Source organism: Enhydra lutris, unplaced genomic scaffold (genome assembly GCF_002288905.1).
Source record: "Enhydra lutris kenyoni isolate GAN:26980312 unplaced genomic scaffold, ASM228890v2 scaffoldscaffold92, whole genome shotgun sequence".
In the NCBI taxonomy this organism is placed as follows: Eukaryota; Metazoa; Chordata; class Mammalia; order Carnivora; family Mustelidae; genus Enhydra; species Enhydra lutris.
In genome coordinates, this window is record NW_019154176.1 from 3,736,310 (window position 1) to 3,749,740 (window position 13,431).

The 13,431-nt window shown below is 41.3% G+C and overlaps 1 protein-coding gene across 1 annotated transcript; it reads right to left on the reverse strand.

The window, feature by feature from the left end:
• Window positions 1–1,280: 1,280 nt before the first annotated feature.
• On the reverse strand, window positions 1,281–9,102 carry LOC111162419 (olfactory receptor 7D4-like). Its single transcript, XM_022526826.1, has 3 exons — window positions 9,050–9,102; window positions 8,006–8,956; window positions 1,281–1,344 (listed from the first exon to the last, which is right to left on the reverse strand). Exons 1-3 carry the CDS (start codon window positions 9,100–9,102, stop codon window positions 1,281–1,283), a joined length of 1,068 nt encoding a protein of 355 aa, XP_022382534.1.
• Window positions 9,103–13,431: the final 4,329 nt, after the last annotated feature.

Here is a 13,431-nt window from a genome sequence, read left to right on the forward strand (position 1 = left end):
TTTATTTATTTGACAGAGAGATCACAAGTAGGCAGAGTCAGGCAGAGAGAGAGGAGGAAGCAGGCTCCCCGCTGAGCAGAGAGCCCGATGCGGGGCTCTGTCCCAGGACCCTGGGATCATGACCTGAGCTGAAGGCAGCGGCTTAATCCACTGAGCCACCCAGGCGCCCCTAAATCATAATGATTTTTAAATGAGAGAAATGGTCAACTGAACATGGTACATCAAGAAATGACTAATGAGTATGCAAGGGCTGCTGCAATGAACCATGAGCTTTTACTAGCATTCTGATAATTCAAACAAAGGCAAAGAGAGGGGACAGAAGCATTGTAAAGCAAAAGACAGATTTATCATTGTTTGTAGATAAGATTTTGGCGATGGAGAGCCCTCAGACCTTTGAAGGTGCAGCCCCAAGCCTGGTCATCAAGCATTTCAACAAATCCCTTCAGGCCACTGATTTCATTTTAGCATAAGATTCACCTGGGTGGCTTATTAAATGCAAATGGCTGGACCTGACCCTGGAGTTTCTGATTTAGTAGATCTGGGATGAAGGTCAAGAATTTACATGCCAAACTGTGGAAAGAACCAAGATGCCCTTCAACGGATGAATGGATAAGGAAGATGTGGTCCATATACACTATGCAGTATTATGCCTCCATCAGAAAGGATGAATACCCAACTTTTGTAGCAACATGGACGGGACTGGAAGAGATTATGCTGAGTGAAATAAGTCAAGCAGAGAGAGTCAAGTATCATATGGTTTCACTTATTTGTGGGGCATAACAAATAGTATGGAGGACATGGGGAGTTAGGAGAAGGGAGTTGGGGGAAATTGGAAGGGGAGGTGAACCATGAGAGACTATGGCCTCTGAAAAACAATCTGAGGGTTTTGAAGGGGCAGGGGGTGGGAGGTTGGGGGAACCAGGTGGTGGGTATTAGAGAGGGCACGGATTGCATGGAGCACTGGGTGTGGTACAAAAACAATGAATACTGTTATGCTGAAAATAAATTTTAAAAAATGATAAAAAAAAAAAAAGAATTTACATGTCTAACAAGTTCTCAGGAGATGCAGATGCTGCTGATCTGGAGAGACTTTGAAAGACACCGCTCTGGTTTGTGTCCCTAATGCTCTGGCCTAGTAAAAGTTTTTCTCCACTGCTTACATGTCACAACCTGACCCCACCCTGAGCCTTTACTAGGCTACCGGGACTCTTTCAGATGGCATCACGGAAACCCCTGGTTGCCCTGGCTCTTTCTCCTACAGTGACTTTCCCCCAGAAATTTCAAGGAGATGATCTAGGCAGGGAATTCACCACCCATGTCTCTGGGAGGCCCAACATGATCTGCCTTGGAGACACCCAGAGCTTATTCAAAGTTTCCAGGAACTTGGAGGCTGAATTCTCAGAGCACCTCATTCAATAAATTGTTCTACTGTCATAGTACTTTTTAGACAATTAAGATCAAAAGAATAATAGAAATGAAATTTTCTTCCTCTTTTGTTTCCCCGAAAATAGCTATGCAGAGAGGCAAATTTCTTTCCTTCATTTATTCCTTCTTTACTTGGTACATCCAAACATGGGCAGTCAACGAGAGCATGCTCCTGGAGGTTAGAAAAGCTTTACCTTCCTACAAAGGATATACGGTCCTATAAAAAATAATAAATAATAAAACTAACTAAATAAATAAGCACCATCTTATTGTAAGGGCGTATTTAGCCAGAGCAGCTTCATCTTGGTTGAACCGCCATTTTGTTGTTGATGCAGTAAAACTTAAACTGACCCTGCCCCACCCCGCCAGGGGGACTGACTTAAAAGCAGTACAGGAAACCAGTCCCAGGTAACAGAACCCAAATACAAGGGCGGCTCAGGCCAGGTAGAGACATCCAATCAGTGGGACGCACATACTGTCTCCCTAAATACCAAGGAGTGTGGGCCCCGCCTTTTGGGCGCCAATTCTGACCAAGGTGATAGGCTAGTTCAAATAGCTACTATGGGGTGAATTGTAGTTCAATTGGCCACCTGTGTGTGACCTAGCATGGCTGTGCAGTTTTCTCTGTGTGTTACAATCTCATTGGCCACCTGTGTGTGGTCAGGCTCAACCACATGGCCTTTGCTCTATAAAAGTTAGTCTGTAAGGCAGGGAGAGGCCCTCTCTGTAAGAAGCAGCCCCGAACGGTCAGTTTGATTCTCGATGCTTGGCGCGAAATAAAGCTTTGCTTGACTTTTGCTTTGTATCAGTCTCATTCCTTTGATTACAGACCCAACATTATTTTCTTGGGATAAAAAAAAAAAAGATACTACCCTAATTCTTGCCTCCCCTTCTTCACGGGATTTAATTTCAAAGTTAGGAGTTTCTCCCTGATGGATGTGTTAATGTTACAAAGAACCCAGTAAATGGGGTGCCTGAGTGGCTCAGTCCATTGAGAGGCTGCCTTCAGCTGGGGTCATGACGCCAGGAGTTCCACATTGGGCTCCCTGCTCAGTGGGGAGCCTGCTGCTCGCTCTTTCTCTGTCTCTCAGCTCATGCTCTCACTCTCTCTCTCTATCTCAAATAAATAAAATCTTAAAAACAAACAAACAAAAAACCCCACAAAAAACCCCAGCAGAGTTGACCTGCAGAATCCCATTGTAACAAAAATGAAATGCATGAGAAAGAAGGTCTCTATTTCAAGAAACAGAATGTATCATTAGTGACATTGCTCCTGAAAAAACAAGCGTTTGAAGAGTGGAAATACCCCATTAGAATTTACTGGGCACCTGAGTTCTCTGCAGACCTTAGGGAGAGAAATTGTGATGGAGGTGGAAAGATTTCCAGATTAGTTGGTTAAACAGACAGTGAACAATGAGGGAAACAGAAATAGCATGTATAGACCAAATCTGAAGTTTGGAGCAATGCCCAAAGGAGAGTACAGGTCTATGAGTGAGTTATATTTCTACTGAAGGAAATGGGCATGTGGAACATTCCCATGTTATTGGAAATTATAACATTACATTCAGACATTGGAATATACAGGATTAAAAAAGACAAATGAAGCATAAGTTCCCCCCAAAGTTAGAAAGGGATGGGATTCAAAGCTCAGGTGAAGGTTTTTAAGAGGCAGTCATTAATAAAATAATTATACAAGTAATTATTTAATTACAGTGGTGGCTAATGGGGTGAATAGCACTGTGTTCAGTGAGAACATACATCTGGTAGGGCCCATGTAATGAGAACTGAAGGTTTTGGGTAGGATTCAGCCAGGCATTAGCTTACCTAACTTGACTCTCACAACAGGAACCTCTCACTCTCCTTACAAGTAGTTGACTTATACTACTATCTGCACAGACTGATCATCACCAGACCAATCATTTGTCTTCCAAAATAATGGTGCTAATGGGGTGTTCTTCAGGCCCTTCAACCTCTTTCTAAGATGTTTTATCTTCCCCCAAATGTTGCTTCTCTGTTATCCCATTTCTTTGAAAGCTAACACCATCAACTTCTGCACTCATGGAATTGTTTTACTCCAGTGTTCTCAGCTGGCCTGATTTTGACCTCTCTGAAACAAATTCTGGTTATCACAACACGGTGCTAGCATCTAGTGGGTAAAGCTCAGGGATGCTGTTAAACATCATAAAATTAGAGAACAGCCTCCTATGACAAACAATACAGACCTCAAATTTCATTTTTTGGTTGAGGCTGAGAAACCCTGGTCTAAACAGTAGAGGAATAATATTAAAAATTTTATCAAAACTCCCAATCATTCCCTATTATTTTAATAATGACATTGAAAATATCATTATAAAATAGATATCTTTTTTTTCTTTTTCCTTTTGTGCTGCTTGATGTTTTTTATTGTGGTTAGATTACATTCGTATGACATAAGATGTACCATTTTAGACGTTTTGAAGTGCACATTCCTACACAGTTGCACTGAGTGCATTCACATTGTTGGGCCACCATTACCATCATCCATCTCCAGAATTTCTTCATCTTCCCAAGTTGAAGCTTTGTATCCATTAAACACTAACCTTCTATTTCCTCCCTTCGTCCAGTCCTTGACAACCACCATTCTAGTTTCTGTCTTTTGGAGTTTGACTACTATTAGTACTTCATATAAGTGGAATCCTATAAAATTTATCCATTTGCAATATCTTAACTTCAACATTCTCAATTTTCAAAACCTGAACTTCTGATGTCCAATTTCCTTTCATATTTGTTCCACCATAGCCCTCCCTATCTCAATGGATACAATTCCATTCTTTCATGGTTCAGGCTCCAAACCCTGGAGCCAATCTTGGCTCCTCTCTTTATCTCATACTCATGTCCTGACAGACAACATATCCTCTTGGTTCTACCTCCTGAGCATAGCCCTAAGGACCACTTCTCAACCCTTACCCTACTAGCACCACCCTGGCCGTAGCTATATGTATCTCATCTGCTTGCTGCTGTCGGCCCCGAGCAGGCATTCTCACACCTTGAAACCCATTCTCAACCCAGCAGCTAGGATGATCTTTGAAGTCCTAAGTCTTATGGTGTCATGCGTCTGCCCAAAACCCTGCAGTATCTCCTCACATCACTCAGAACAAATGAAAGCAAAAGTTTTTCAAAGTTAGGGAAAGACTCACATGATCCCTGTGGAAACCTGTCTTCCTCTTGCATTAGGATCCCATTCTCTACTCCAGCCACATCCTCCCCAGTGAAAGTCCCACCTCAGGGCGCCTGGGTGGCTCAGTGGGTTAAGCCTCTGCCTTCGGCTCAGGTCATGATCCCAGGGTCCTGGGATCAAGTCCTGCATCGGGCTCTCTGCTCAGCGGGGAGCCTGTTTCCCTCTCTCCCTCTGCCTGCCTCTCTGCCTGCTTGTGATCTCTCTCTCTCTGTGAAATAAATAAATAAAATCTTAAAAAAAAAGAAAGTCCCACCTCAGCATCTTTGACATTAATATTACTATCTGTCCAGAGCACTCCACCCCTAGATGTGCATTCACCTTCTTCACAAATGTAATGTGTACTCAATGAGATTTATTATGAACAGGCTTTTTAATAGGACAATCCATTCTTCCCTTACACCTCTACCTATTTATCCTTGCAGTGAAGCTAAAATATGACTGACATATAGCTAAAATATGACTGACATAAAATATGACTGACATAGGACAACGCACTCTTCCCATACACCTGTACCTATTTATCCTTGCAGTGGTTGAAGCTAAAATATGACTGACACAGTAAAAACTCAGTAAACAATGAATGTTGTTCTAAAGGGGCTGCTAATAACATTGTTTGGTGACCACAGTTGATTGGCCCAAGCTGGAAAGAGAACATATTTGTGCAGATCAGAATAATTTCCTCAGATTTTTCCCCTCTTTTTCCCTTTTTCTTTCCTTCTTCCTTCCTTCCTCCTCCTCCTCCTCCTCCTCCTCCTCCTCCTTCTTCCTCTTCTTCCTCTTCTTCTTCTCTTTCTTTCTTTCTTTCTTTCTCTCTTTTTCTCTCTTTCCTCCTTTCTTTCCTTCTTCCTTCCTTCTTCCTTTCCTTTCTTCTTTTTGGCACATGAGTAGCCAAAGTAATTCCAGTTCTTAAATAGTACAGCTGTGAGGTGTGAGTTGTGAGAGCTGCTGGCCTCCATGTCTCTGTTTGAAAGTGGCCAGTTTGAGAAACCAAAACTGATAGCCTGAAAGGAAATCCTCATGGTGTTTGAGTCCCAGTGTCTAGTTGTGCAAGTGTCCAGCTGAGCCTCTGCTTGGTTATGTTCAGATGAATCAGGGAATTCCCTTCTATCACTTGTTGTCTAAGTTCACCTGTCTAGAGCAACCTTATCTTTATGTGAGACAGGACCATGAGATGATCATGCCCACTGAAAATCAGCAAGGAGTGCTGTGACAGATTCCATATTCTCAGCTCAAGGCCTTATCAACTAATTGTTGGCAAATTCTAAATCACACATCTCCTGTGGTAAGCTGATTAATAGCGTCCCAAAAATGTCCAGGTACTAATCTTCAGAATTTGGGAATGTGTTACTTTAGATGACAAAAGGCACTTTGTGAGTACTGTTAAGGATCTCGAGATGGGAAATATACCATGAATTATCTGGGTCAACTCAATGTAATCATCAGGGTCCTTCCAAGAGGAAGCAGAGAGCCTGATACAGACTTCAATCTCAGACTCTAGGATCGTGACCTGAGCTGAAGGCAGATACTTAACTGAGCCACCTAAATGCCCCAATAAAAATATTTTTTAAATAAAAATTTAAAGAATATTTTTTAAATTCCTCAGGGTGGATAGAAAACTTCTACCTTTGTTTTCAACAGGATCTGACACACCAATATTATGCTCACCACTCTGTATTGCAATCATTTGGTTCCCTCCTCAATGTGTACACAGCAGAAAATAAATTCACAATGGATTAGACTTAATGGAATCAAAGTGAATTGAAGCCACATCAAATTAGTCTTTTCTCTCTAACAAACTTTAATTTTTGAGTAATTTTACAGTCCTAACTATACTCTCAATACTTATCTCCCTTTGTTTTTTCTCCAAAAGTTTCTCCTTTCCTGATGTTGTTTTGATACATTATAGGCTTTACCACTTGCCTTAGTTTCTTGTTCTGGGTTCCCAGAGAAGCTGATGCTGAGCCAAGAATTTATGTGCAAGCACTTTATTGGAAGGAGCAAGGAATATGAAACATGGGTAAGAGAGAGAGGAGAAGTGACACCTAGAAGAAAATACATCAGTTAATTTTATATTAAGTCAGCTTCCACAGGGAATGAGAGAGTTTTCATCCTGTGGGGAAATTCTGGAAAATGCTACAAAATACAAACCTCAGAAATATCCTAGCCAATGAGTGAAAGACATGATAAACCCCATAACTCTCCATCAAGGGCTGTCTTTGTTGGGGCATAATTCCCTGGCATTTTTGCCACTACTATTGGGCAAAGTTGGTGCTGGCTGAGGCTGGCATTTGGCAGTCATGCGGTGGACATGTAGGGAGGATCCCAGGTAATTTGGAGAAATGTGGACAGCATCTACCACTCCATCCTTCACTGAACACTCAATTCTATCAACATTCTTCTCAGATGAGCTAAGTTCTGAACACATTCTACATGTGTGTAAATACCATTCTTGATGACACCTCCAGAGAGTCCCAGAAACAAAAAATTAAACCATGTGAGAGAATAACTCTTATTCTATTGTATTGATTATCATATGTTTTAGGATCTTAGAGGGTGTATCTTAAAATTGCATATATGAGAAATAAAAATCAAGTAAAAGAAGGAAAGAGAGGAAGGAAGGAAAGGTGGAAGGATCACAAGGAATGAAGCTACATCTCAGGTTTCCTAGGCAGCATATTGCTATGAATATAATCACAGAAATCTAGATTCTTATTTTGAAGTTGAAAATCACATCACTGTTCATATAAAAAGTAGGATAGAAACTCCGTGTCAGCTAGCCAGGTTATAGTCCAACTCAGTTTCACTCTCTTCTTTTGAGAAGTCAAGTGAATGAGGGAAAATGTCTTCAGGACATTTTTTCAAGGTGACGTAAAGTCAAACATGTGAAGGAACAAAGAGGCACAGTTCTGATATGGTAAACACTTTGGTATGATCATGCATGATTTCATTCCATTTCTTGTGGGGAAAACAAGCATGCAAATAAATGAAGGTGAAGAACCTCAGTGTTTTAGAGGATAATTTTGGGGGAAACCACAGCAGCACAATAGGATAGGTAGCTTAAGCCTAAAGTTAGAAATCTTAAGAATGGTTACAAGAAAGCTAGACAAACATGGAATTTTATGGACATCATATAGAGAAGACAAGTGGGAAAATTCTTTGGAGGGATTTGCTGAGGAGAGACTAATACAAAAACAAATAAAAGAGAATTCATGGGAGCTTTGGGGAATGGATAAATCAAACATGTCTATGAGAAGAGAAGAAGACAGATTCAAGTTCACATTTCCCTTTGCAGTCCCCAATGTCCACTTGGTTCTGAGGCAAGTGGCCCATCATGGACATGAAGCTGCTCTGCTGAGCCTTCACAGGGCTCCTTTCACATCCTTGTTCCTCAGGCTGTAGATGAAGGGGTTCAGCATGGGGGTGACCACAGTGTATATCACTGAAGCAACCGAGCTTCTCTGGGAAGAATGTGTCACAGCAGATGTGAGGTAGACCCCCAGGCTTGTGCCATAGAACAAAGAGAATACAGAGAAATGAGACACACAAGTAGAAAATGCTTTATACTTGCCCTCAGTGGAGGTCATCCTCATTAAGGAGGAGACAATCTTAGAGTAAGAGAAGAGGATCCCGGTGAGAGGAAACATGCACAACAGGGCAGTGGCAACATACAAGCAGATGTTATTGATGAGGGTGTCAGAGCAGGCCACCTTGAGAATCTGAGCCAGTTCACAGAAGAAATGTGGAAGTTCCATGCCTGGACAGAAAGTCAACCGCCCTACCAGTAGAATATGAATCAGGGAAACCCAGAAAATGGTGAGCCAACAAATCAGAACCAGGAGGACACAGAGTTGTGGGTTCATGATGACAGTGTAGTGCAAGGGGTGGCAGATGGCCACATACCTGTCATAAGCCATCACTGTCAAGAGGAAATCATCCATTCCAACAAAAACCATAAAAAAATACACCTGAGTGATGCATCCTATATAGGAAATATCTTTGCTGTGTGCCTGGATGTTCAGCAGCATCTTGGGGATGGTGGTGGAGGTGAAACAGATGTCAACAAGGGACAGGTTGGAGAGGAGAAAGTACATAGGGGTGTGGAGATAGGGGTCAAAGAGGATAGCCAGGATAATGAGCAGGTTTCCCAGCACAGTGACCAGGTACATGGACAGGAACAAGCCAAAGAGGAGAGGCTGTAGTTCTGGATCTTCTGAGAGGCCCAGAAGGAGGAATACTGATACTTCTTTTTTTTTTTTTTTTTGGAATACTGATACTTCTGTCTTGTTTCCTGCTCCCATGTAGCTGGTGTGTTTGCTGGAGAAGGAGACAAAAGCGACCTTCAATGAACAGCCAGCTGGCACTTCCTAGTATTTACCTTTGATCCCATTTTGCATGGACATCCTTTACCCTTCATTAGTCCTTCCAATGCCAGTGATCCACTCATTGAAGTGGTAGCCCATTTCCATTCTAAATGTGCATAATCATTCAGACTATCTTTGACTTGGCAGAAATCTTTCTCTTTTTATCTGCTACTCACTGGTTCTAATTCTTCTATTCAAATCTGTGGATATAAACCGGTTTCTTCCTTGAGATGATCTTCCAAAATAATTGAAGACATTTAAGATCTTTGATAACTTTCTTTATTCTGATAACCCTATCATAATGATTAAGATAGGTTTTCAACTCAAACAACCTTCACTCTGCAACCTGGTGTGTCCTACTGATGTCATAGTTAACTCTCAAAACGTCTTTTCTCCCCTAAAAATGTGTTTACTGCTATTGCCTTTTTAAAATAATGATTCAAAATGCTTTTATGCACAGTACAATGTCAATAAATAACAATTTTCATTAATGTATTCCTTTTATGGCAATCACTTTTTGGTAAATAACTGTCCCCAAATACAGTATTATAGAACTGTCATTTAGAAAAAGGGATCTTGAGTAAGACTTTCTGAAATAAAAAATTTGATCTACCAACTTACTTTCTGTGTGACCCTGACAAAATTGATAATCTCTTGTAGCTGCAGATATCTCAGTTCTACAATGGGAGTAGTAAATATTCCCTGCATTGCAAGCCTGGGGAGTAAATTGAATGAGATGATGCATGTAATGTTTCTAGTGTGGTTCTTGTGACATACAGAGGACATTTGACAAATGTGGGCTTCCATTCTTACCATTACAAAAACTTTGTCTTGTATGGCTATCATTTATCAATATTCTACTTAAACTGTGGCAGCCATCAAAGATGGAATTCTGATCATCATAAACACAACAGGTATGTTACCTCTTTTGACTACCATGTAGCACTTCTAGTTAATGAAGCCCCTATGCTTCCCTCTTTCTGATACCACCTGCAAAGTGGATTCTTCCAAGAAAGAAGAAAAAGCCTATGGACTACATAAATAAGAAGGGGGAAAATCACAAATCATCACAAATCATTAAAATGAAATACAAAGCATGTGTGAGAGTGTATACTATATGTTCATGCTCACAAGTGGGAATGTGTTACATTAAAAATCAGAACAGTTAATTGCAAAAAAGACTGATTTGATAAAAAATATTTAAAGCTTCTATAAATCAAACCATCCTAAAAATTGAAAGGAAAATTTAAGATGTGAAAATAAATGCCTACATCTCAATAATAGAAAAAGTTTTAGTATTATTAATGTCTATAGAATGCTAATTAATTAAAAGGAAAACAGAACCACTGAGGACCAGCTTAGCTTAGGACGGTAGGTAGAAAAGACTTCTCTGAAATATGAATATTTGAGCTGCTAGAGGAGGGATGGGTAATTAATTAATTAAGAGAAATAAGGAGAGGGGACACATTTTGGGCAGAAAGAATGGAATTTGCAGTTTCCCCAAGTTGGGTGAGCTTGGTAATGGAAGGGATTTAAGAGGCCAGTGAGATGGAGAGCAGACAGTGAGGTTCAGGAGGGACAGAGTACATGAGGAGTACAGGAGCTTCCTGTACTATTCCTTAATGTGACTATCATGTTAGTAATTATATATAAAAAATTGCATATATAATGTATATCTATCTATATCTAGATATATATATATTTTGTGGGCTAGAAATGGAGGCTGTTTTTGCTCACCATTGTTTTCCCAGGGACTTACATAGTGTCTGCACATAGTAGTTCAACACATGCAAATGTTAGATGTATAATAAAGACTGAGACCAAATCGTCAACTAGAATGCAAAAAAGGGAATCTTCAAGCTCATCGTATACCTGAATGTGAACACAAAATAGAATAGTAAGGTTAAACGCAATGCATTCATACCTACTTAAAAGAGTAACATATCATGGGGGGAGGAGTCAAGATGGCGGAGAAGTAGCAGCTGAGACTACTTCAGGTAGCGGGAGATCAGCTAGATAGCTTATCTAAAGATTGCAAACACCTACAAATCCAACGGGAGATCGAAGAGAAGAAGAACAGCAACTCTAGAAACAGAAAATCAACCACTTTCTGAAAGGTAGGACTGGCAGAGAAGTGAATCCAAAGCGACGGGAAGATAGACCGCGGGGGGAGGGGCCGGCTCCCGGCAAGCGGCGGAGCAACGGAGCACAAAATCGGGACTTTTAAAAGTCTGTTCCGCTGAGGGACATCGCTCCAGAGGCTTAACCGGGGTGAAGCCCACGCAGGGTCAGCGTGGCCTCAGGTCCCGCAGGGTCACAGAAGGATCAGGGGTGTCTGAGTGTCGCAGAGCTTACAGGTATTAGAACGGGGAAGCCGGCTATAGAGACGGAGCCGAGGCGTGACTCTCAGCTCGGGGTTACCTTGAACCGGTCGCAGGCTCGGTCAGCTCGGAGCGCGGCCGGAGGCAGGGTGACGGGAGTAAATCGGCGCTGTTCTCTGAGGGCGCACTGAGGAGTGGGGCCCCGGGCTCTCGGCTCCTCCGGGCCGGAGACCGGGAGGCCGCCATCTTCATTCCCGCCCTCCGGACTCTACGGAAAGCGCTCAGGGAACAAAAGCTCCCGAAAGCAAACCCGAGAGCATTACTCAGCCCGGCCCCAGGTAAGGGCGGTCCAACTCCGCCCGGGGCAAAGACACTTGAGAATCACTACAACAGGCCCCTCCCCCAGAAGATCAACAAGAAACCCAGCCAGGACCAAGATCACCTACCAAGGAGTACAGTTTCAATACCAAGGAGAGCAGCGGAATTCCAGAGGAGGAGAAAGCAAAGCACGGAACTCATGGCTTTCTCCCCATGATTCTTTAGCCTTGCAGTTAATTTAATTTTTTTTCTTTTTCAATTTATTTTTCTTCTTCTGCTAAATTTTTTTAACTTTTACCCTTTTCTTTTTTAACGTTTTTTAACTAGTTTATCTAATATATATATTCTTTTTTTCCTTTTTATATTTTTTCTTTATTGGTTTTCTTTTTTTAATTGTTTCTTTCTTTTTTTTATCTTCTTTCTGAACCTCTTTTTATCCCCTTTTAACCCCCTCACGATTTGAGATCTCTTCTGATTTGGCTAAAGCATATTTTCCTGGGGTTGTTGCCACCCTTTTAGTATTTTACTTGCTCCTTCATATACTCTTATCTGGACAAAATGACAAGGCGGAAAAATTCACCACAAAAAAAAAGAACAAGAGGCAGTACCAAAGGCTAGGGACCTAATCAATACAGACATTGGTAATATGTCAGATCTAGAGTTCAGAATGACGATTCTCAAGTTTCTAGCCGGGCTCGAAAAAGGCATGGAAGATATTAGAGAAACCCTCTCCGGAGAGATAAAAGCCCTTTCTGGAGAAATAAAAGAACTAAAATCTAACCAAGTTGAAATCAAAAAAGCTATTAATGACGTGCAATCAAAAATGGAGGCTCTCACTGCTAGGATAAATGAGGCAGAAGAAAGAATTAGCGATATAGAAGACCAAATGACAGAGAATAAAGAAGCTGAGCAAAAGAGGGACAAACAGCTACTGGACCACGAGGGGAGAATTCGAGAGATAAGTGACACCATAAGACGAAACAACATTAGAATAATTGGGATTCCAGAAAAAGAGGAAACAGAGAGGGCAGCAGAAGGTATATTGGAGAGAATTATTGGAGAGAATTTCCCCAATATGGCAAAGGGAACAAGCATCAAAATCCAGGATGTGCAGAGAACCCCCCTCAAAATCAATAAGAATAGGTCCACACCCCGTCACCTAATAGTAAAATTTACAAGTCTTAGTGACAAAGAGAAGATCCTGAAAGCAGCCCGGGAAAAGAAGTCTGTAACGTACAATGGTAAAAATATTAGATTGGCAGCAGACTTATCCACAGAGACCTGGCAGGCCAGAAAGAGCTGGCATGATATATTCAGAGTACTAAACGAGAAAAACATGCAGCCAAGAATACTATATCCAGCTAGGCTATCATTGAAAATAGAAGGAGAGATTAAAAGCTTCCAGGACAAACAAAAACTGAAAGAATTTGCAAATACCAAACCAGCTCTACAGGAAATATTGAAAGGGGTCCTCTAAGCAAAGAGAGACCCTAAAAGTAGTAGATCAGAAAGAAACAGAGACAATATACAATACCAGTCACCTTACAGGCAATACAATGGCACTAAATTCATATCTCTCAATACTTACCCTGAATGTTAATGGGCTAAATGCCCCAATCAAAAGACACAGGGTATCAGAATGGATAAAAAAAAACAAAACCCATCTATATGTTGCCTACAAGAAACTCATCTTAAACCCGAAGACACCTCCAGATTTAAAGTGAGGGGGTGGAAAAGAATTTACCATGCTAATGGACATCAGAAGAAAGCAGGAGTGGCAATCCTTATA

Coding starts and splice junctions, on each gene's coding strand:
- LOC111162419 (XM_022526826.1), bottom strand. CDS start 9,102: ATGGGCTACCACTTCAATGAGTGGATCACTGGCATTGGAAGGACTAAT. Junction 8,957..9,049: donor ATTGGAAGGACTAATGAAGG/GTAAAGGATGTC, acceptor CTCCTTCTCCAG/CAAACACACCAGCTACATGG. Junction 1,345..8,005: donor AAGGATGTGAAAGGAGCCCT/GTGAAGGCTCAG, acceptor GGTGTCTCCAAG/GCAGATCATGTTGGGCCTCC.